This window comes from Dipodomys spectabilis, unplaced genomic scaffold (genome assembly GCF_019054845.1).
Source record: "Dipodomys spectabilis isolate Male_0828 unplaced genomic scaffold, ASM1905484v1 ptg000001l, whole genome shotgun sequence".
NCBI lineage: Eukaryota > Metazoa > Chordata > Mammalia > Rodentia > Heteromyidae > Dipodomys > Dipodomys spectabilis.
Window position 1 is genome coordinate 24,795,565 of NW_024870678.1, and position 14,441 is coordinate 24,810,005.

The following is a 14,441-nucleotide window of genomic DNA, read 5'->3' on the forward strand; positions in this document are numbered from 1 at the left end:
TTTTACCTAATTTTTCCCCAACCCCAGAAGGAAGTTCATAGAAATACTCATTTTATCAGTAAGAAAAGTCAAGGGTGAAAAATGATGCATTGAAGGTCACAAACAAGTAAACTCAGTGCTTTCTGATGGTTGGACTCATCTGTCCCTGGGTAGCAGAGGCCTGTGTCTATGCAGCCTACAAGCAAACATGTCATTAATCCAGCGGGGGAACACATACCTTCAGTGTCTTATTGTGTCTCTGTAGCTCTCGGCACAGACTCTCCAGTTTGCTTCTAGCGAGGATCGCTCTGCTGTGCTCGCTTTGTAACTGGTCCTTTTCTTTCTGGGTTTGTACCAGTTTTTTCTGCAGGAGTTTTAACTTCTTTTGCTCAGTGCGATGTTCATCCAGCTAAAGGTTGGGGGTGCAAATGAGAATGGAATTGACTGGAGTCTTGAGGGTTGACAGAAAAGAAGCAAACCCTAATGATCACTAAGTGGACACACACCTTTGCAGTACTTATAGACAGTGTTAACATAATAGCTAGAGGTTTTCGATGTACTACCAGAAGGAATAGTCTCTTCTTTGATTTGCCCTTTTTTTTTTTTTTTTTTTGGTTGTCTTAGGACTATTTTTTCTGAGTTCAACAGTATAGCTAGCAGGACATATCTCAGAATCTGTAAATTGCCAGAATTTGTGATAAACCTTTCATTCAAACAATGGTCAACAATTTGCTTGGATTATAATTCCCTTCTTCTAAGTCCTTCTCAAAGCAAACTTGTAGTGCTATTTAAAAAAGGAAAGAGGAAAATGGCCTACTGGTGAACAAAAGATGAATTTTCTTCTTTATAATTTTAGGCTTTGGATATTTTGAGTGTGGGAAAGGAGTAGAAGAAAAAGCATCCTTCAAACACCTAAACATTGGTGAATTGTCACCAGAGTCAGAAATAACCACTGCATAACTCAACAACACGGAACACAAATATCTGTTTCCTGCCTACCCCGCCCCTACCCTCTCTGTGCTACAGCAAAGACACCACAAGCACTTGTTTCTGGCAATCGCAGATGGCATGTGAAATGAAACCAATTTACCCCTGTACTTTCCATCCTGAGATGCTAAAATTCTAGGGTAGGGGTGCCAGATAAAACACAGGACACCTAGTTAAATTTCAGGTATAAAGGAAATGTTGCTAAGGGCAAATGTATTCCAGATATTAGGTGAGCTACACTTTTACCATAAAAGTGTTTATTAGTTATTGGAAATGAAAACTTAAAGGATGCATTTTTTATTTACTAAATTTGATAACATCATCATGGAATACTAATCCAGATTAAGGGATCAATCTTCAGAAGCCTTCAGAAAGACACTAGCACACCGTTGGAATGTCAGTTCCAGAGAGACCAACGGTGTGGCCACATTCATGCACCAGCCTTTTGTGCGTAACTGTGTGTTCATTTAGTGCCTGAATGGTGCCTAAGCCAGGAAGGTACTATGATGTAGTACCTATGGTGAAGGTACAAATGATGAGCTTGTTGGCTAATAGAAAAGAAAAGCCATGGAGAGCTCTCAGGTGCCTCTCCAGACCCCAGCTGCTCCTGGTACCTCAAAAAGCCTGATGCAAATGCATACACATACCACATGTGTCTGCTGTATGTGTTAGTTTTAAAATGTTTTGAAAAGGAATTCATTCTTTGTGAGCTATATGAGCGTTGACATTTTGCTTTATTCATTTCTTTCTGCCACACTGAAATAACCATTATAAAATGCTTGCCAGATTAAGCAAAGGGTATATACATTTGATATCTTCATACACATGTATAATTTTTTACTTGCTGGGGAGAAATTAACTTGGGGGGGAAAACAAGAGCCATGTTACTAAAAATATTGACTGAAATTTATATTTCTCTTGGAAGTCGCTGATTTTTTAAGTTATATTTCTCATGCTAAACTCCTGTTTATATGATAGATATGTTCTTTGACTTTGTACCATTATTCCACAGGGCTGCAATTGATTCATGTGATTATATTGGGATTGTGAATGCATTCTTCCTTAGAATTTACATATTGTGATTCTTATTATGATTTAGACTTTACCTTTTGAAGATTAAAGTACATGCAAGGCTGCTCAACTTCAGCACCATTGTCACGTTGGATCACATATTTTGTATTGTGCAAAACAATGTACATTGTAGGCAATTTAACGTCACTGACACCTACTCACTATATGCTAATAACACGATCCTGCTCTGACATCTAAAACCATCTCCAGACAGATACTTGTTGACCCCTGGAAATGAGCAAAACTGCCTCTGGTCAGAAGGAAAAAAAGTGTTTTATAAGTTGGAAGATTGATGATTTGTGCTTGACTGGTTAATATTACAATTATACTGAAAGATCATACAATTGTAAAAGTTAGATGGCTGTATTTTGGTTTGCTCTAAAATAAACCCCTTAACTTTTCTGATTTTTTTTTGGTAGATAATTACGCTCATAATAATTCAAACTTATGTGAATGCATATGAGTACATGAGATTTCTTAATGAATGAATGAAAGCGAACATATTGTAACTAGATCAACCTTCGCCAAGTGCTGGCTTTGGCTGCAGCTGACTGTAGAATTGTAACAGGCGTATAGGACTTTATCTACAATCTTTCATGTTTTCTCTCTTTCTTACCAAATTACCAAGGTAAAGTTAATATCAAATACTAAATTAGAATTGTACTAGTGTTATTGTTTTATGTACATTGAAACTTTAAAAACTTTTAATTACTTAAAAGGAAGTGCCAAAAATTTGAATTTAAGAAAATTAAAGTACTTTTTCTTGGGCCACTCTTTTTTTTTTTTTTTTTTGGTCGTGGGGCCTGAACTCTGGGCCTGGGCGCTGTCCCTCAGCTCTTCAGCTCAAGGCTAGCACTCTACCACTTGAGCCACAGCACCACTTCCGGCTTTTTTTCTTTTTGCTTATGTGGTGCTGGGGAATCGAACCCAGGGCCTCATGCATGCAAGGCAAGCACTCTACCACTGAGCCACCTTCCCAGCCCCAGCCTTGAACTTGCAACTTTCCTGTCTCACTCTACAGATAACTAGAATTATAGTTATATGCTACCATTCCTGGTTTAATGTGACATAATACTTATAAAATATGGCTATGAAAATTGTAAAATACCTGAGAAAATATCTGTCATATGAACCAGGAAAACCAGATACCAGCTAAGATGTGTCTTTAGCAGAACTAGAATGCTCTTAAAAAGCTGGTGTTTTAGATGATGGGATTAGAGTTAAAAAAGTTTTGTGTATTCAGTGTTCTTCTACCACCGTAATGTAATTGGTGGATTACAAATAATTCAATCCAGGCATTGGTGACTCATGCCTATAAATCTAGCTACTCAGGAAGTGAGATTTGAGGATCATGGTTCAAAGCCAGCCAGGGCAGGAAGTCTTTGAGACACATCTCCAATAGAACACCAGAAAGCCAGAAGTAGTACTATGACTCAAAGTGGTAGGAGAGAACAAATAAAGATTACAGGATTAAAGTCAGAGTGAACAACAAAAAATGCAAGTCATTCACTCTATTTAATTCACAGGCTTAGAGAATTTGTGGGCCTGAAGCTTAGTCAGATTTTATGGTATACTTAAGAAAAAAATAATTAAGGAGGAAGAATAAAGTTTAAGATCTTCTAGAGACCCTAAAAAGTGAGATGACCCATGTTGGGGTTTCATTACCTGTAAAAAAAAATCACCTAGACATGGGAGGCATTTCAATAAACTCCCTGAAGTAAGATTTTCTTTTCTTTTTCTTTTAAAAATGTGAATGTGGGCTGGGAAGGTGGCTCAGTGGTAGAGTGCTTGCCTTGCATGCATGAGGCCCTGGGTTCGATTCCTCAGCACCACATAAGCAAGAAGAAAAAAGCCGGAAGTGGCGCTGTGGCTCAAGTGGTAGAGCGCTAGCCTTGAGCTGAAGAGCTGAGGGACAGTGCCCAGGACCAGAGTTCAGGCCTCATGACAGGACCCCCCCCCCCCCGCCCCCCCCGCAAAAAAAAAATTGTGAATGTACATGTGTGTGGATGTGCATCTCTCTCTCTCTCTCTCTCTCTCTGTCTCTCCCTCTCTCTCTCTCTCTCTGCATGTGTTTGTCAGTATTGGGGCTTGAACACAGGGCCTAGTTACTGTCCATTAGCTTTGTCATTCAAGGTTGGGACTCTACCACTCAAGCCACAGCTCTGCGTCCAGCTTTTTGGTGGTTAATTGGAGATGAGAGGCTCACTTTTCCTTTCTGGGTTAGGTTGGAACTGGGCTCCTCAGATCTCAGCTTCCTAAGTAGCTAGGATTATAGATATGAGCCACCAGCGCCTGGCTAGAGTTAAGTTTTCTTGGAATATGCAGACCTAAATTTCATTTTCCTGTCACTGGCTTCGTGTCTGGACACCTTGACACCTCAGCTGCGAGTTTCCTCTCTGTGTGTGCAAGTATACAAACCTTAGAGAGCAGTCATCTTCATCTCAGCAGGCTGTGAGACTTTCTCACTAAGCCCCTCCCCCTTTCTTCCATTGGCAGATTCTAGAGCACTATGCAGATATTCCCTGCGAGAAGCCTTGGGTGGATTGGAGTGGCTTTCTTTACTCCCAGGACCCTATCTACTCAGAGTGTGGTTGCCTGTGGAAGACCTGGAACTAAGCACTCAACCACCCATATTGTAGGGAAGAGAAAGAATGGAAGAAAAGTACAGAAATGGGCCAGACCAAACAAGTATATTCCAAGAGGGTGGCATTTACTCATTCTCTGTTTTCCTCTCTTTTTAACCCTTGGAAACTCTAAATATGACAACTGGATGAAAATGTAAGCTTTGCTTATCATTATTCTGGGTATATTTCTGTTTTGTTTTGAAGTAAAAAAAGAACTTTAAAATATTCATATTTCTCAATTACTTTTCTCTCTCATTCCCCGTTTCCATTGTGTAAAACACCATTAATAACAGAGCAGACTCGAATCCTCTTTTCTTCCTTTTGCTGTGATTTCTTTTCCTTAAAGAAGATTCTTCTTTTATAAATTCTATCTTTGGCTTGTGTGAGGTAACCAGCTCTAGTCTAGAATGAAGTACATAAAAATCTAACAGTCTCCTTTTCACAGCTCTAACAAGAGACTAGATATCTCTTCCCAAAAGAACTGATCAAAGATCTTACCAATTCAGCATACTTCTTGAATAAAACCTCGAGCTTTTCTTCAGGTGTTTGCAGCTTGTTCAGATTCTGCATTAGCAGGTTGGCTTCTTTGCCTTAAAAATATAAAGATGTTTTAAAACATGAATGTTGAAATTGTAGTCAGTTAACTTGAGTTGGTATCTCAGATTGACTTACTACCAATCTTGGCCAAATCACTTAGCCTATCTGAGTCTCAGATAGACTGCTTTTGAGTGTGGATTAGCTGGGAAGTTTGTGATCATTTATGGAGTACAAGGTCAGATTCATGGGAGACTGGATAAATGTCTGCTATAACAATAGAACAATTGTGTCCAAATTCTCAACTCCAATCTTGTTACTTTCCCTCCTAAATCTTAATTTTCAAAAGATACACAATGCATTAAAACACTGACTTTATGAAAAAATAATTATCTTTTCTAAAATTAATTTTTTAAAAAAGCAAAACAACTTCGTGATGAGCATGCAACAGTCAGTATGAAACATGTACTTGCTAGAATTACAGCCAAAAGCAGAGAATCTTGGCAGGATAGTGCGCTGGGCTCATAATTCCCCCTGAGTTCTCTCAGTACCCCTTGTTCCTCTTTATTTGGGAACCAATTCTCTCCTCTCTGTGTAAAAGCCCGTGCATGAGGCTTGCATGGTAATAATTCTGATCATATTTTCTACCAAACAGAATAAAATGGATATAAAAGGGAAACAGTGAAGATAGGGAAAGCTGTTTCCATAAGTCTTTTTGTATCCTAGCTTTCTCAGACCTTCCTTTCTCCCATCCAGGACTTAATTTCTGTTGGTGGTTCCATGTTTTTGTCCCTAGATGGACTTCAAAACTACTTTAAAAACTCATCATAATTATGAAAAATGATTTTCAGGCTTTTCTTTTCTTTCCCCATTGTTCTTCCTTTATTTAGAATTTTTCTTCTGTGATGTCTAGACATTTTGCCAGTCCTAGGGCTTGAACTTAGGGCCCTGGCACTATTCCTGAGCTTCTTTTGTTCAAGGCTAGCGCTCTACCACTTGACCCACAGCACCACTGTCGGCTTTTTCTGTGTGTATTGAGGAATCAAACCCAGGACTTCATGAATGCTAGGCAAGCACTCTAGCACTAAGCCACATCCCCAGCCTCTGTCTAGATATTTTGTCTTCAAGATTTCAAGCAACCATTCCAAGTTTGGAGGAAGGTTTGGGACACTCACTCCCACATTTACTGCTAATGATATCTTTTCAAGCTGTTCACTCAAGATGGAGGAACTTTCCTGTCTTCAACTCTCTGTGATACTTCTCTGTCTAGTAAGAGCAGGGATTCACGCCACCCAACAGAGCTCATGTTTCCTGATATAAATCTATGGAAGAGTGCTAACAACTTTCCCACCTTTCCCCCAAGAATAAATATTGTCCCCTTGGCTAGAATTTGTGCTTTCGTCTTGGTGAGGCAGAGAATATAGAACTAAGGTGGAGCCCGATGACAGATGGATGGGCCACACTTGTGTGTAAAACTTAGTCATTGTTTGCCTGAAATTCAAACTTTACTGGGAACCTGGTATTTTTATTTACTAAATCTAGCAATACTACCTTGAATAAAAGAAAGTTAGGTACAGAAGGAATTTCAGAGGTCATCCAGACAGTTAAGTCTTCTAGATAAAGTAACAAAAGCCCAGAAAAGACCAAAGTTACATAATCAGTTTGGCTCTGATTGAATCTAAGGTGACTCTTCTTGTTTTAAATCGCTACATTTCTTTGGTGTGGGGGAAACCTAGAGAAGTAATGGAAACTTTTGAAAAATCAAGCAAGAAAGCAGACAAGAACAAAGGGCCACATTCCCAACAGTTAGTTTATCTTTGCCCAGTGAGTAAGTTCGGACAGGAAACACCGGCTAAGACAAGAGAGAAAGTGGGTTGAGCGGGGGATGAGGGTGTCCTGGCTCTCCAGTTATAACCTATGACACAGGGCTCTGTCCTTTGTACCTAAAGATAGTTGCTGCCCCACTCCTGCCAAGCAAGTGCTTCCAATTACTTCTCTAGAAGCCCACATGATCTACGTTGACCAGGCCATTTATTCACCCTTGACTTGACCTTGACTTCAGCCAGTGGATGGTGCTCATAGGAAGACCAGGGTCCGGAGTCACAAGTCACTTAGAAAAGTCAAGAGATCATTATGGGGCCCGGGCCTACCACAGTGCTTAGCCTACTGCTAAACACTTAACTATTCACAGTAAATGCTTGATAATAAAGCCAAGTAACACAAAGTAGAATCGTGTTTATCAGATGAATACTGTCTTGATTGACTAGAAGTAAAAAGGTCTTTCTGTGACGTTTAGTGAATTCTGGGACAACTCTCATAAAAACAGTGAATGAATCCAATAGATCTTTCTTCCTGAACTAAATGTGTTTAGGGTTTTTTTTTTCTTGTGTAGTCGTGAAAAGTAGCTTTTGTTTCTGTTGTTTAACCTTCATATTTCCTAAGGTCTCTTTCTGCTCAGAAAATGTGTTATTTTGGATAGAAGATTCCTATTCAGGTGGGTCAATATAGCTTCAAATGTCATTTCTCTCTTTAACAGCAACAGCAAAGAAAAATCTAAGAAAATGGGGAATGTGCAAAATTCATAAATTTATGAACTCAGAGACTCAGCACTCAGGTTTTGAACATTCGTTGGTTTTATTGGACTCCAGAGCTGATGGTATGATCACGGAAGAGAGGAGTGGGCAGTGACTTACTTATCTTCTAAGAAAAGCTACCATTAACTGACCACAAACGTAGGGTCATTTACTGACCCAAAAGGAAAACTGACTTTCTGTGGGGGCATTCTATCCGCCGTCTCCCTAATGTGTCATTCCAAAGCAAGGGCCTTTTCTCCCCCACTAAAGCTGGCAAAGGCATGTAGTGGGAAGTGGTCAGTTTAGTGGGAAGTCTGCAGGAAAGACAACCGTGGGGCACGAACCACAGTGTCCTGTTTGGCTGTGGCCTTGGCACAGTTACACTGGAATGTAATGGAATTATTTTGACATCTAAGAAATAAAAAAACCTCTTTATCCTTCAAGAAGAAAATTAAAATCCATCACTTCAAACAACTGGATCAGAAATGTGGACCAGGATATTTCTCAAACTTCTTACATAGAAGTAATTGTTTTTATTAAATTTGATGATAACACACAAATCCGATGTGTTCATATTTTTCTCTTCCAAAATTACACTTTCTATCTTTAAGTTTAAAAGTTGGCCTTGAATATAACTCGTGTGCTTCTCTGTTCTATTTTTGATATCTATGTATTGAAATCAAAACCTAAAATAGGAGAAGATTAAGTGTCCTCTTTCAAATGGTAGACCCAGAATCATATTTCATTTTTTTGTTTTCTTATGAATTATAAAAAATAATTAAATAATCCCTGCACATTTGCAGATATCTTTTCAGAGAATTTTTTATGTATGTAGAAAATATGAAGTTAGGGTAGTTAAATTCACATTGGACTAAGACCAGGAGACCTAAGTTCTAGAACTGACTCTGTCCTCAATTATTTGTGCAACTTTATTTGGTAGACATTTATATTCTGTGGCCTCAACTTCCTTGTATATAATTAATGGGTTGTGCCAAGTGTCAGTGGCTCATGCCTGTAATCTTAGCTACTCAGGGGGTTGAGATCTGAGTATCAAAGTTAGTCCAGTTCAAAGTTCAAAGAAAGCCCAAGCATTAAGTCCTTGATACTCTATCTCCAATAAACTACCAAAACATTGGGAGTAGAGCTGTGGTTCAAGTGGTAGAATGCTAACCTTGAGCAAAAGAAGCTCAGGGACAGTGCCTAGACCCTGTGTTCATGCTCCAGGACTGGTGTAAACACACACACACACATACACACTCACACACACATACACACACACTATTAATGGGCTGATTAAATGGATCCTGAGTTTAGCATTTAAGGTTAGATAATCCTAGAACTGAAATTGTAACCATTTGTAACTTAAATAACAATCAAAACCAAAGCAGCATTGTTTGGATGGTCTAGTCACCCTAGAAGGTTTTCATCCACCTTTGAAATTTATCAGAGTTCTACCTAGTACTGTTCTTCTCATAGAGGTTTTACAGTTTTATTGCCACTATCAATTTGAAAAGTACTACCCTACTTGTATTTTCTGGCCAAACATTTTCCACTTAGCTGGCATTTTGTGTCTCTGGTAGTTTAGGGATCTTAAATTGGGAGCTTCTCATGTAATTGGGGAGTGGACCTTGACTTATTAGCTCAACCAATGATGTATTTAAAATATTAACAGTCACAGAGGAAACATTTTTACAAATCCAGAAAGAGTAGTAAGATACTGGCACTTTCATTTCCTGCCATGGTCAGAAGAGCTCACCAATAATCACTCAAGACATGCTTTTCTTTTGCATCTGTTTCTCTAATCTGCTCTCCACTCAGATTCTGCCCTAAGTTCTAGCTTTCCTATGTGTCATGAGTCTTTGCCAATTCCTCTTTTCCTTATATTCCTTTGATGTTCTGTCTTTCCTTCCAGAACATTTAGCATCTGCATCTAAGCCACAGGATAGTATCCTCTCAGAGTATAAAGATATCACCCAAAAAGGATGAATCAGACCATCTCAGAAGAAGTCAGTCTAAGAAAGGCTAAGTAAATGGGTGTCTGAAGACACCACAGAAATACCAACTTCTTAGCTAGAGACCTCTCAGAAGGTGGTACTAAAATTCATCTGTATCTGGTGTGGGTGGGTAAAATATCCCACCACAGATATATTTCTTTGGCACCAGTTGCTCAGAGAAACTACATATCTCTGCAGTCATGGAAGTGGCTCTGAAAAGCTTTCTTTTAGTAATGTAAATAGGTGGAGTGAGAGTTGTTCTGTTCAGGAGAGATCTAACAAGATTGGGATCTGTCCCTTGGTGCTAACGGATCACAATGCATTACTGCCACCTGGAACACCCTTTACTTGGGTTAGATCCTCTCCTCGACCTTCCAGAACCTGTGCTACCATTCTTCCCCACAGAAGCTCCTTATAAGGATTGAGCCATCTTGCTCTTCTTTAAGTTTCATACCCCCGTGCCTTGGCGTGTAATAAAATTCTTAAGTTTTCTTTCCCCTCCTATATCTGTTTATTTCATAAACTAAAATTATTGACACTTCAGAGAGAAAAGAATAATTGTGAAACTTCTCAGCATCAGGAGGACAAGATCCATTAACTAAGCTATAGTCCAGTTCTCTTCAACCAACATGCCAGTTGATCCTGCTATGCTGATGCCAGTTCCACCCCCTTGCCTTCTTTGTGACTAATCACATCAAGTCACTGAGTTCTTTTTTTTTTTCCTTTTGGCAGACTCCTAAAGTCCCTGGGCTTTAATTTCCCTGTCTATAAAATTAGCAGGTTGAGTAGATAGATTCTGAGCTCAGAATGGACCTGGGCTTAGCTTTGTTTCCTCAACCCCCAGGTTTGTGCTTCAAACCTCTGATTTTCTATGTCATCAGTTACAAGTGAAATAGCAGAAGGTATATTATATGATATCATTGTCTTGTGCTTGTTATTATGCAGGCAACATAAGGTTGTGAAGGGAGTCATGAGTAAGCCATTTCTGAGCTTGCGCAGTGGGGGTGAGGGAGACAAGGGGGACATGTTAGATATTCATGGGACGTGGCAGGGAGCTCGCAAGACTCTTTTCTTTCTTTCAGTTCAGATATCAAGGGGAAAGAGACTCTACCAGCTAAAAAGATTTAAAAAATGCTCCCAACTGTGTCAGGATATGGTGTGTTGATTGTGGGAGAATACACATCCTCTATTGGAAAAACAAGTCCTGAATGCTTGGGTTGTAGATTCAGCTGTGAAAAACCACACAGTCATCCTGATCCAGTAAGTTTAGGAAATGACAAAATTCATATCTATTTTTGTATCCATTATTATTTGGCAATTGTACAATTGTACAATTGTAATTATTTAGTAATTGTATAATTATAAAGTGTGTGTGTGTGTGTGTGTGTGTGTGTGTGTGTGTGTGTGCTGGTATTGGGGCTTGAAACCCAGAGCCTTATGATCTTGATTGGCTTTTCTGTTTAAGGCTGGCACTCTAGCTCTTGAACCACCTCCACATCCAGCTTTTTAATTTTGTCAATTGTAGGGCTTGAACTCAGGGCCTGGACCTGCCCCTGAGCTTTTCTGCTCAAGCCTGGTTGAGTGTTCTACCATTTTGAGCCACAGTTCTACTTCTGGTGCTCTGGTGATTAGTTGGAGATAAGTTACACAAAGTTTCCTGTCTGGGCTGGCCTCCAACCTGGCTAGGATTACAGGTATGAGCCACCAGCACCCAGCTATAGTTATAATCTTAATCTATATTATAAAATAACTCATGGAAAAGAGTTTAGAAGCCAGAACTGGCTACTTTGAACTCTACTCCTCTTTTCCTCATATCTTTCCTTTCAATATGGCATACTCTACAGAGATTCCTGGGTAAACGTTTTGAATTGATAAGGTAAAATGGTTAAGGATGTGCATTAGGAACATACTGATTAGAAACACTTGAACTTGTTTACCTCTGAAATAAGTGTTTATGGTAACTTTCTATGGAAAATTTAACGCCATTAATTCAAAAGGACATGTCTGAGATGTTTTGATTAGAGAAGGAGACTTGCTCTGCAACATAGAGCAACTTCATTATCTTAATATTAAAAAAACTCTCTAGATTGATTCACAGTTTGTACTTTGGAAATGGAAGAGATTTTTAAAGATTGATCTCTATATTGAGTGGATCAAGTAGGTAATTGGGAGGGGTATTAATTAGCCCTTCAATGATTTTTACTCATGATAGTGCTATCTTACTCAAATGTAGACATACTTCAGGCCAATCTATTACTGAAGTTTGAACCTAGTTTGAGCCCCAATGCCTATTCATTCTCCCAGTCTCTCTTCCAGAAACAAATAAAATGTCACTACTTCCCTTGATAAGCTAGCCATCCAGCATGGAAGACAGTCGTATGATTGCTGCAAAACATTTAATGGAGGATAAAAGTTCAGCCTAGCACAATGAGAAAATTATCACCTAATGATACTCTCAGTGAAATTTCACCAGGAAAGACAGATTGGTAGTGAGACTTTACTATGTACATTAACATCTTTTCAGGAGAAAGTTAACATTCTCACTCTTCTTTTAAAACTATTGTTGGTTTTTACCAGTCCCTCATACTTAAAAGAAAATCCTCCTCCTGATTTGGCACTTATCTATATACAAAGTAGTTTATATATCATCTATCTATCTATCTATCTATCTATCTATCTATCTATCTATCTATCCTATCTAGAGCTTCTTTACTTTTGTATACTTAGTACAGTGTCCCACGATGGCTAGACATTAACATACTTATAAACCAATGAAGTATATGTTTTCTTATTAAACCAATGGAGTATATATTTTCTGCAATTAATGACAAAGATAATCGATACATTTCTGATGAGTTGTGTTTAATCAAAATATTTTATGTAGTCATGGAATATATTACTAAGTGATCTCATTGATAATCATTTTATGGAAAAAAAACTTACCTTTTTATATTTTGCTTGTATGCAGACTCCAATAGCTTGGGTATAAGCAATTCTTCCAATTGCTATTTCCCAATTTTTCCAGTAGATATTCAGAAATATCTATTGAGCCTAGAATATGTCATTTCTTGACCTATGCAGTAGGCATACAGTAATGTCTAAGCACACTGATACCCTACTGTTCAGATAAAAGATCCCCAAAATAAATATATAATTTCAAATACTGGTTAATTAAACAAAGAAAAAAAGGGCATGGTACAATAAAGATCTCAGACGAGGGCTGAACTGATGGCAGTAAGAAATGAATACAGGGGATGGACAATGGGAAGTTTGAACACTGAGAAAGATCAGAAGGATTGCCGTGTGCTTGGTGTTCAGGGTGTTCAGGAAGGGAATGTTTTGGCTGTACCCTCATATGAAGTAAAACTGGGACTGGTTGGAATTTGACCAAGGCCTTAGAAAATGTGGGTTTTTTTTCTGAAAAAATATATCTTCTCTCCAAAAGCAATGGGAATTACCACTGCCATACAGAGTAGATGAAAAACCAGTTGAAAATTTCATGTGACCTCTATCAAGAGGAAGAAGCCAGGGACAAACAAAGCAAGAGGAAATTTAGGAAAGTCCTGAGGGGGCTATCGTAGTCTAAATATTAGATGTAACTTTTAGTAAAGCTTAGGAAGTACACTGCTTTTGTAGTTTTATTTTTTTAAGTACTATAATTGGGTGGGTGCTGATGGCTTATCTGAGTAATACTAGTTACTCAAAAGGCTGAGAGCTAATGGTCACAGTTTGAAGCCAATCTAGGCAGTTAAGTCCAGGTGACTCTGACCTCCAATTAACCATTCAAAAACTGGAAGTTGAGCTACAGCTCAAGTGGTAGAGCTCTAGCCCTGAGCAACAAAGCTCAGGAACAGTACCCAGGCCCCAAGTTCTAGTACCAACACCCCCGCAAAACATGGTAATATGGAGTATATCTACTTGCCTAATCCTTTTAGGATCTTCTTTTCCAATTTTTGCTCTTTATTGCTGGCTGGGTCTTTGCCTGTGGATGGCTCTCCAGGAGCACTGGCTGCTCTTTCAGCCTCTTCAGCAGTTTCTTCACAGTCCCCATCCTCATGGTCAGGTACTTCTGCATTTTCAGACTGCTCCTTGGGCTTGGCAGGGCCTTCTTTGCCAGTTGTACCTGCAGCAGACCCATACATGCTTATGATGTCTTCCAGTTGTCTATTCAATTCGTCGGAGATATCGTGAGCTCCTTTCTCAGAGTGTATACTTGCCACCTGCTCTGCTGCTTGGAGTGAAGTTGAGGAATCCTGACCATCTTGCTTTCCCATGACATTTTGATTGGGTGATGATGAACTGTCATTTGGGGGTGTTGACTGTGGTGCTGGTTTGGTTGAGGGCTGTTCAGAGTGATTAGCCTCCATAAAGGGCAGTAGAATCTGGTGGTAAACATAGTTAAGTATTAACCCAGTTAACCCAATGACATATTAATGGCAAAGATATCAATTAAAAAGATCTCTGGGCTAGGAATGTGGCTTAGTGGTAGAGTGCTTGCCTAGAATGCATGAAGTCCTGGGTTCTATTCCTCAGTACTACATAAACAGAAAAAGCTGGAAGTGGTGCTGTGTGTCAAGTGGTAGAGTATTAGGCTGGGGCACAGAGGGTCTTGGGGACAGAGCCCAGGCTCTAAGTTCAAGCCCAGGACTGGCAAAAAAAAAATAGATTATGTCATTTGT

The 14,441-nt window shown here is 39.1% G+C and overlaps 1 protein-coding gene across 1 annotated transcript in view; it reads right to left on the reverse strand.

Annotated features, from left to right (window-relative positions):
* Txlnb (taxilin beta) overlaps positions 1–14,129 on the reverse strand; it is a 42,246-nt gene extending 28,117 nt beyond the window's left edge. The window contains exons 1-3 of the mRNA XM_042668526.1: positions 13,685–14,129; positions 5,160–5,251; positions 218–388 (exon numbers count right to left, since the gene is read on the reverse strand). Coding sequence (XP_042524460.1) covers positions 218–388; positions 5,160–5,251; positions 13,685–14,129 — 708 coding nt within the window. The remainder of the gene's footprint in view (positions 1–217; positions 389–5,159; positions 5,252–13,684) is intronic.
* Positions 14,130–14,441: the final 312 nt, after the last annotated feature.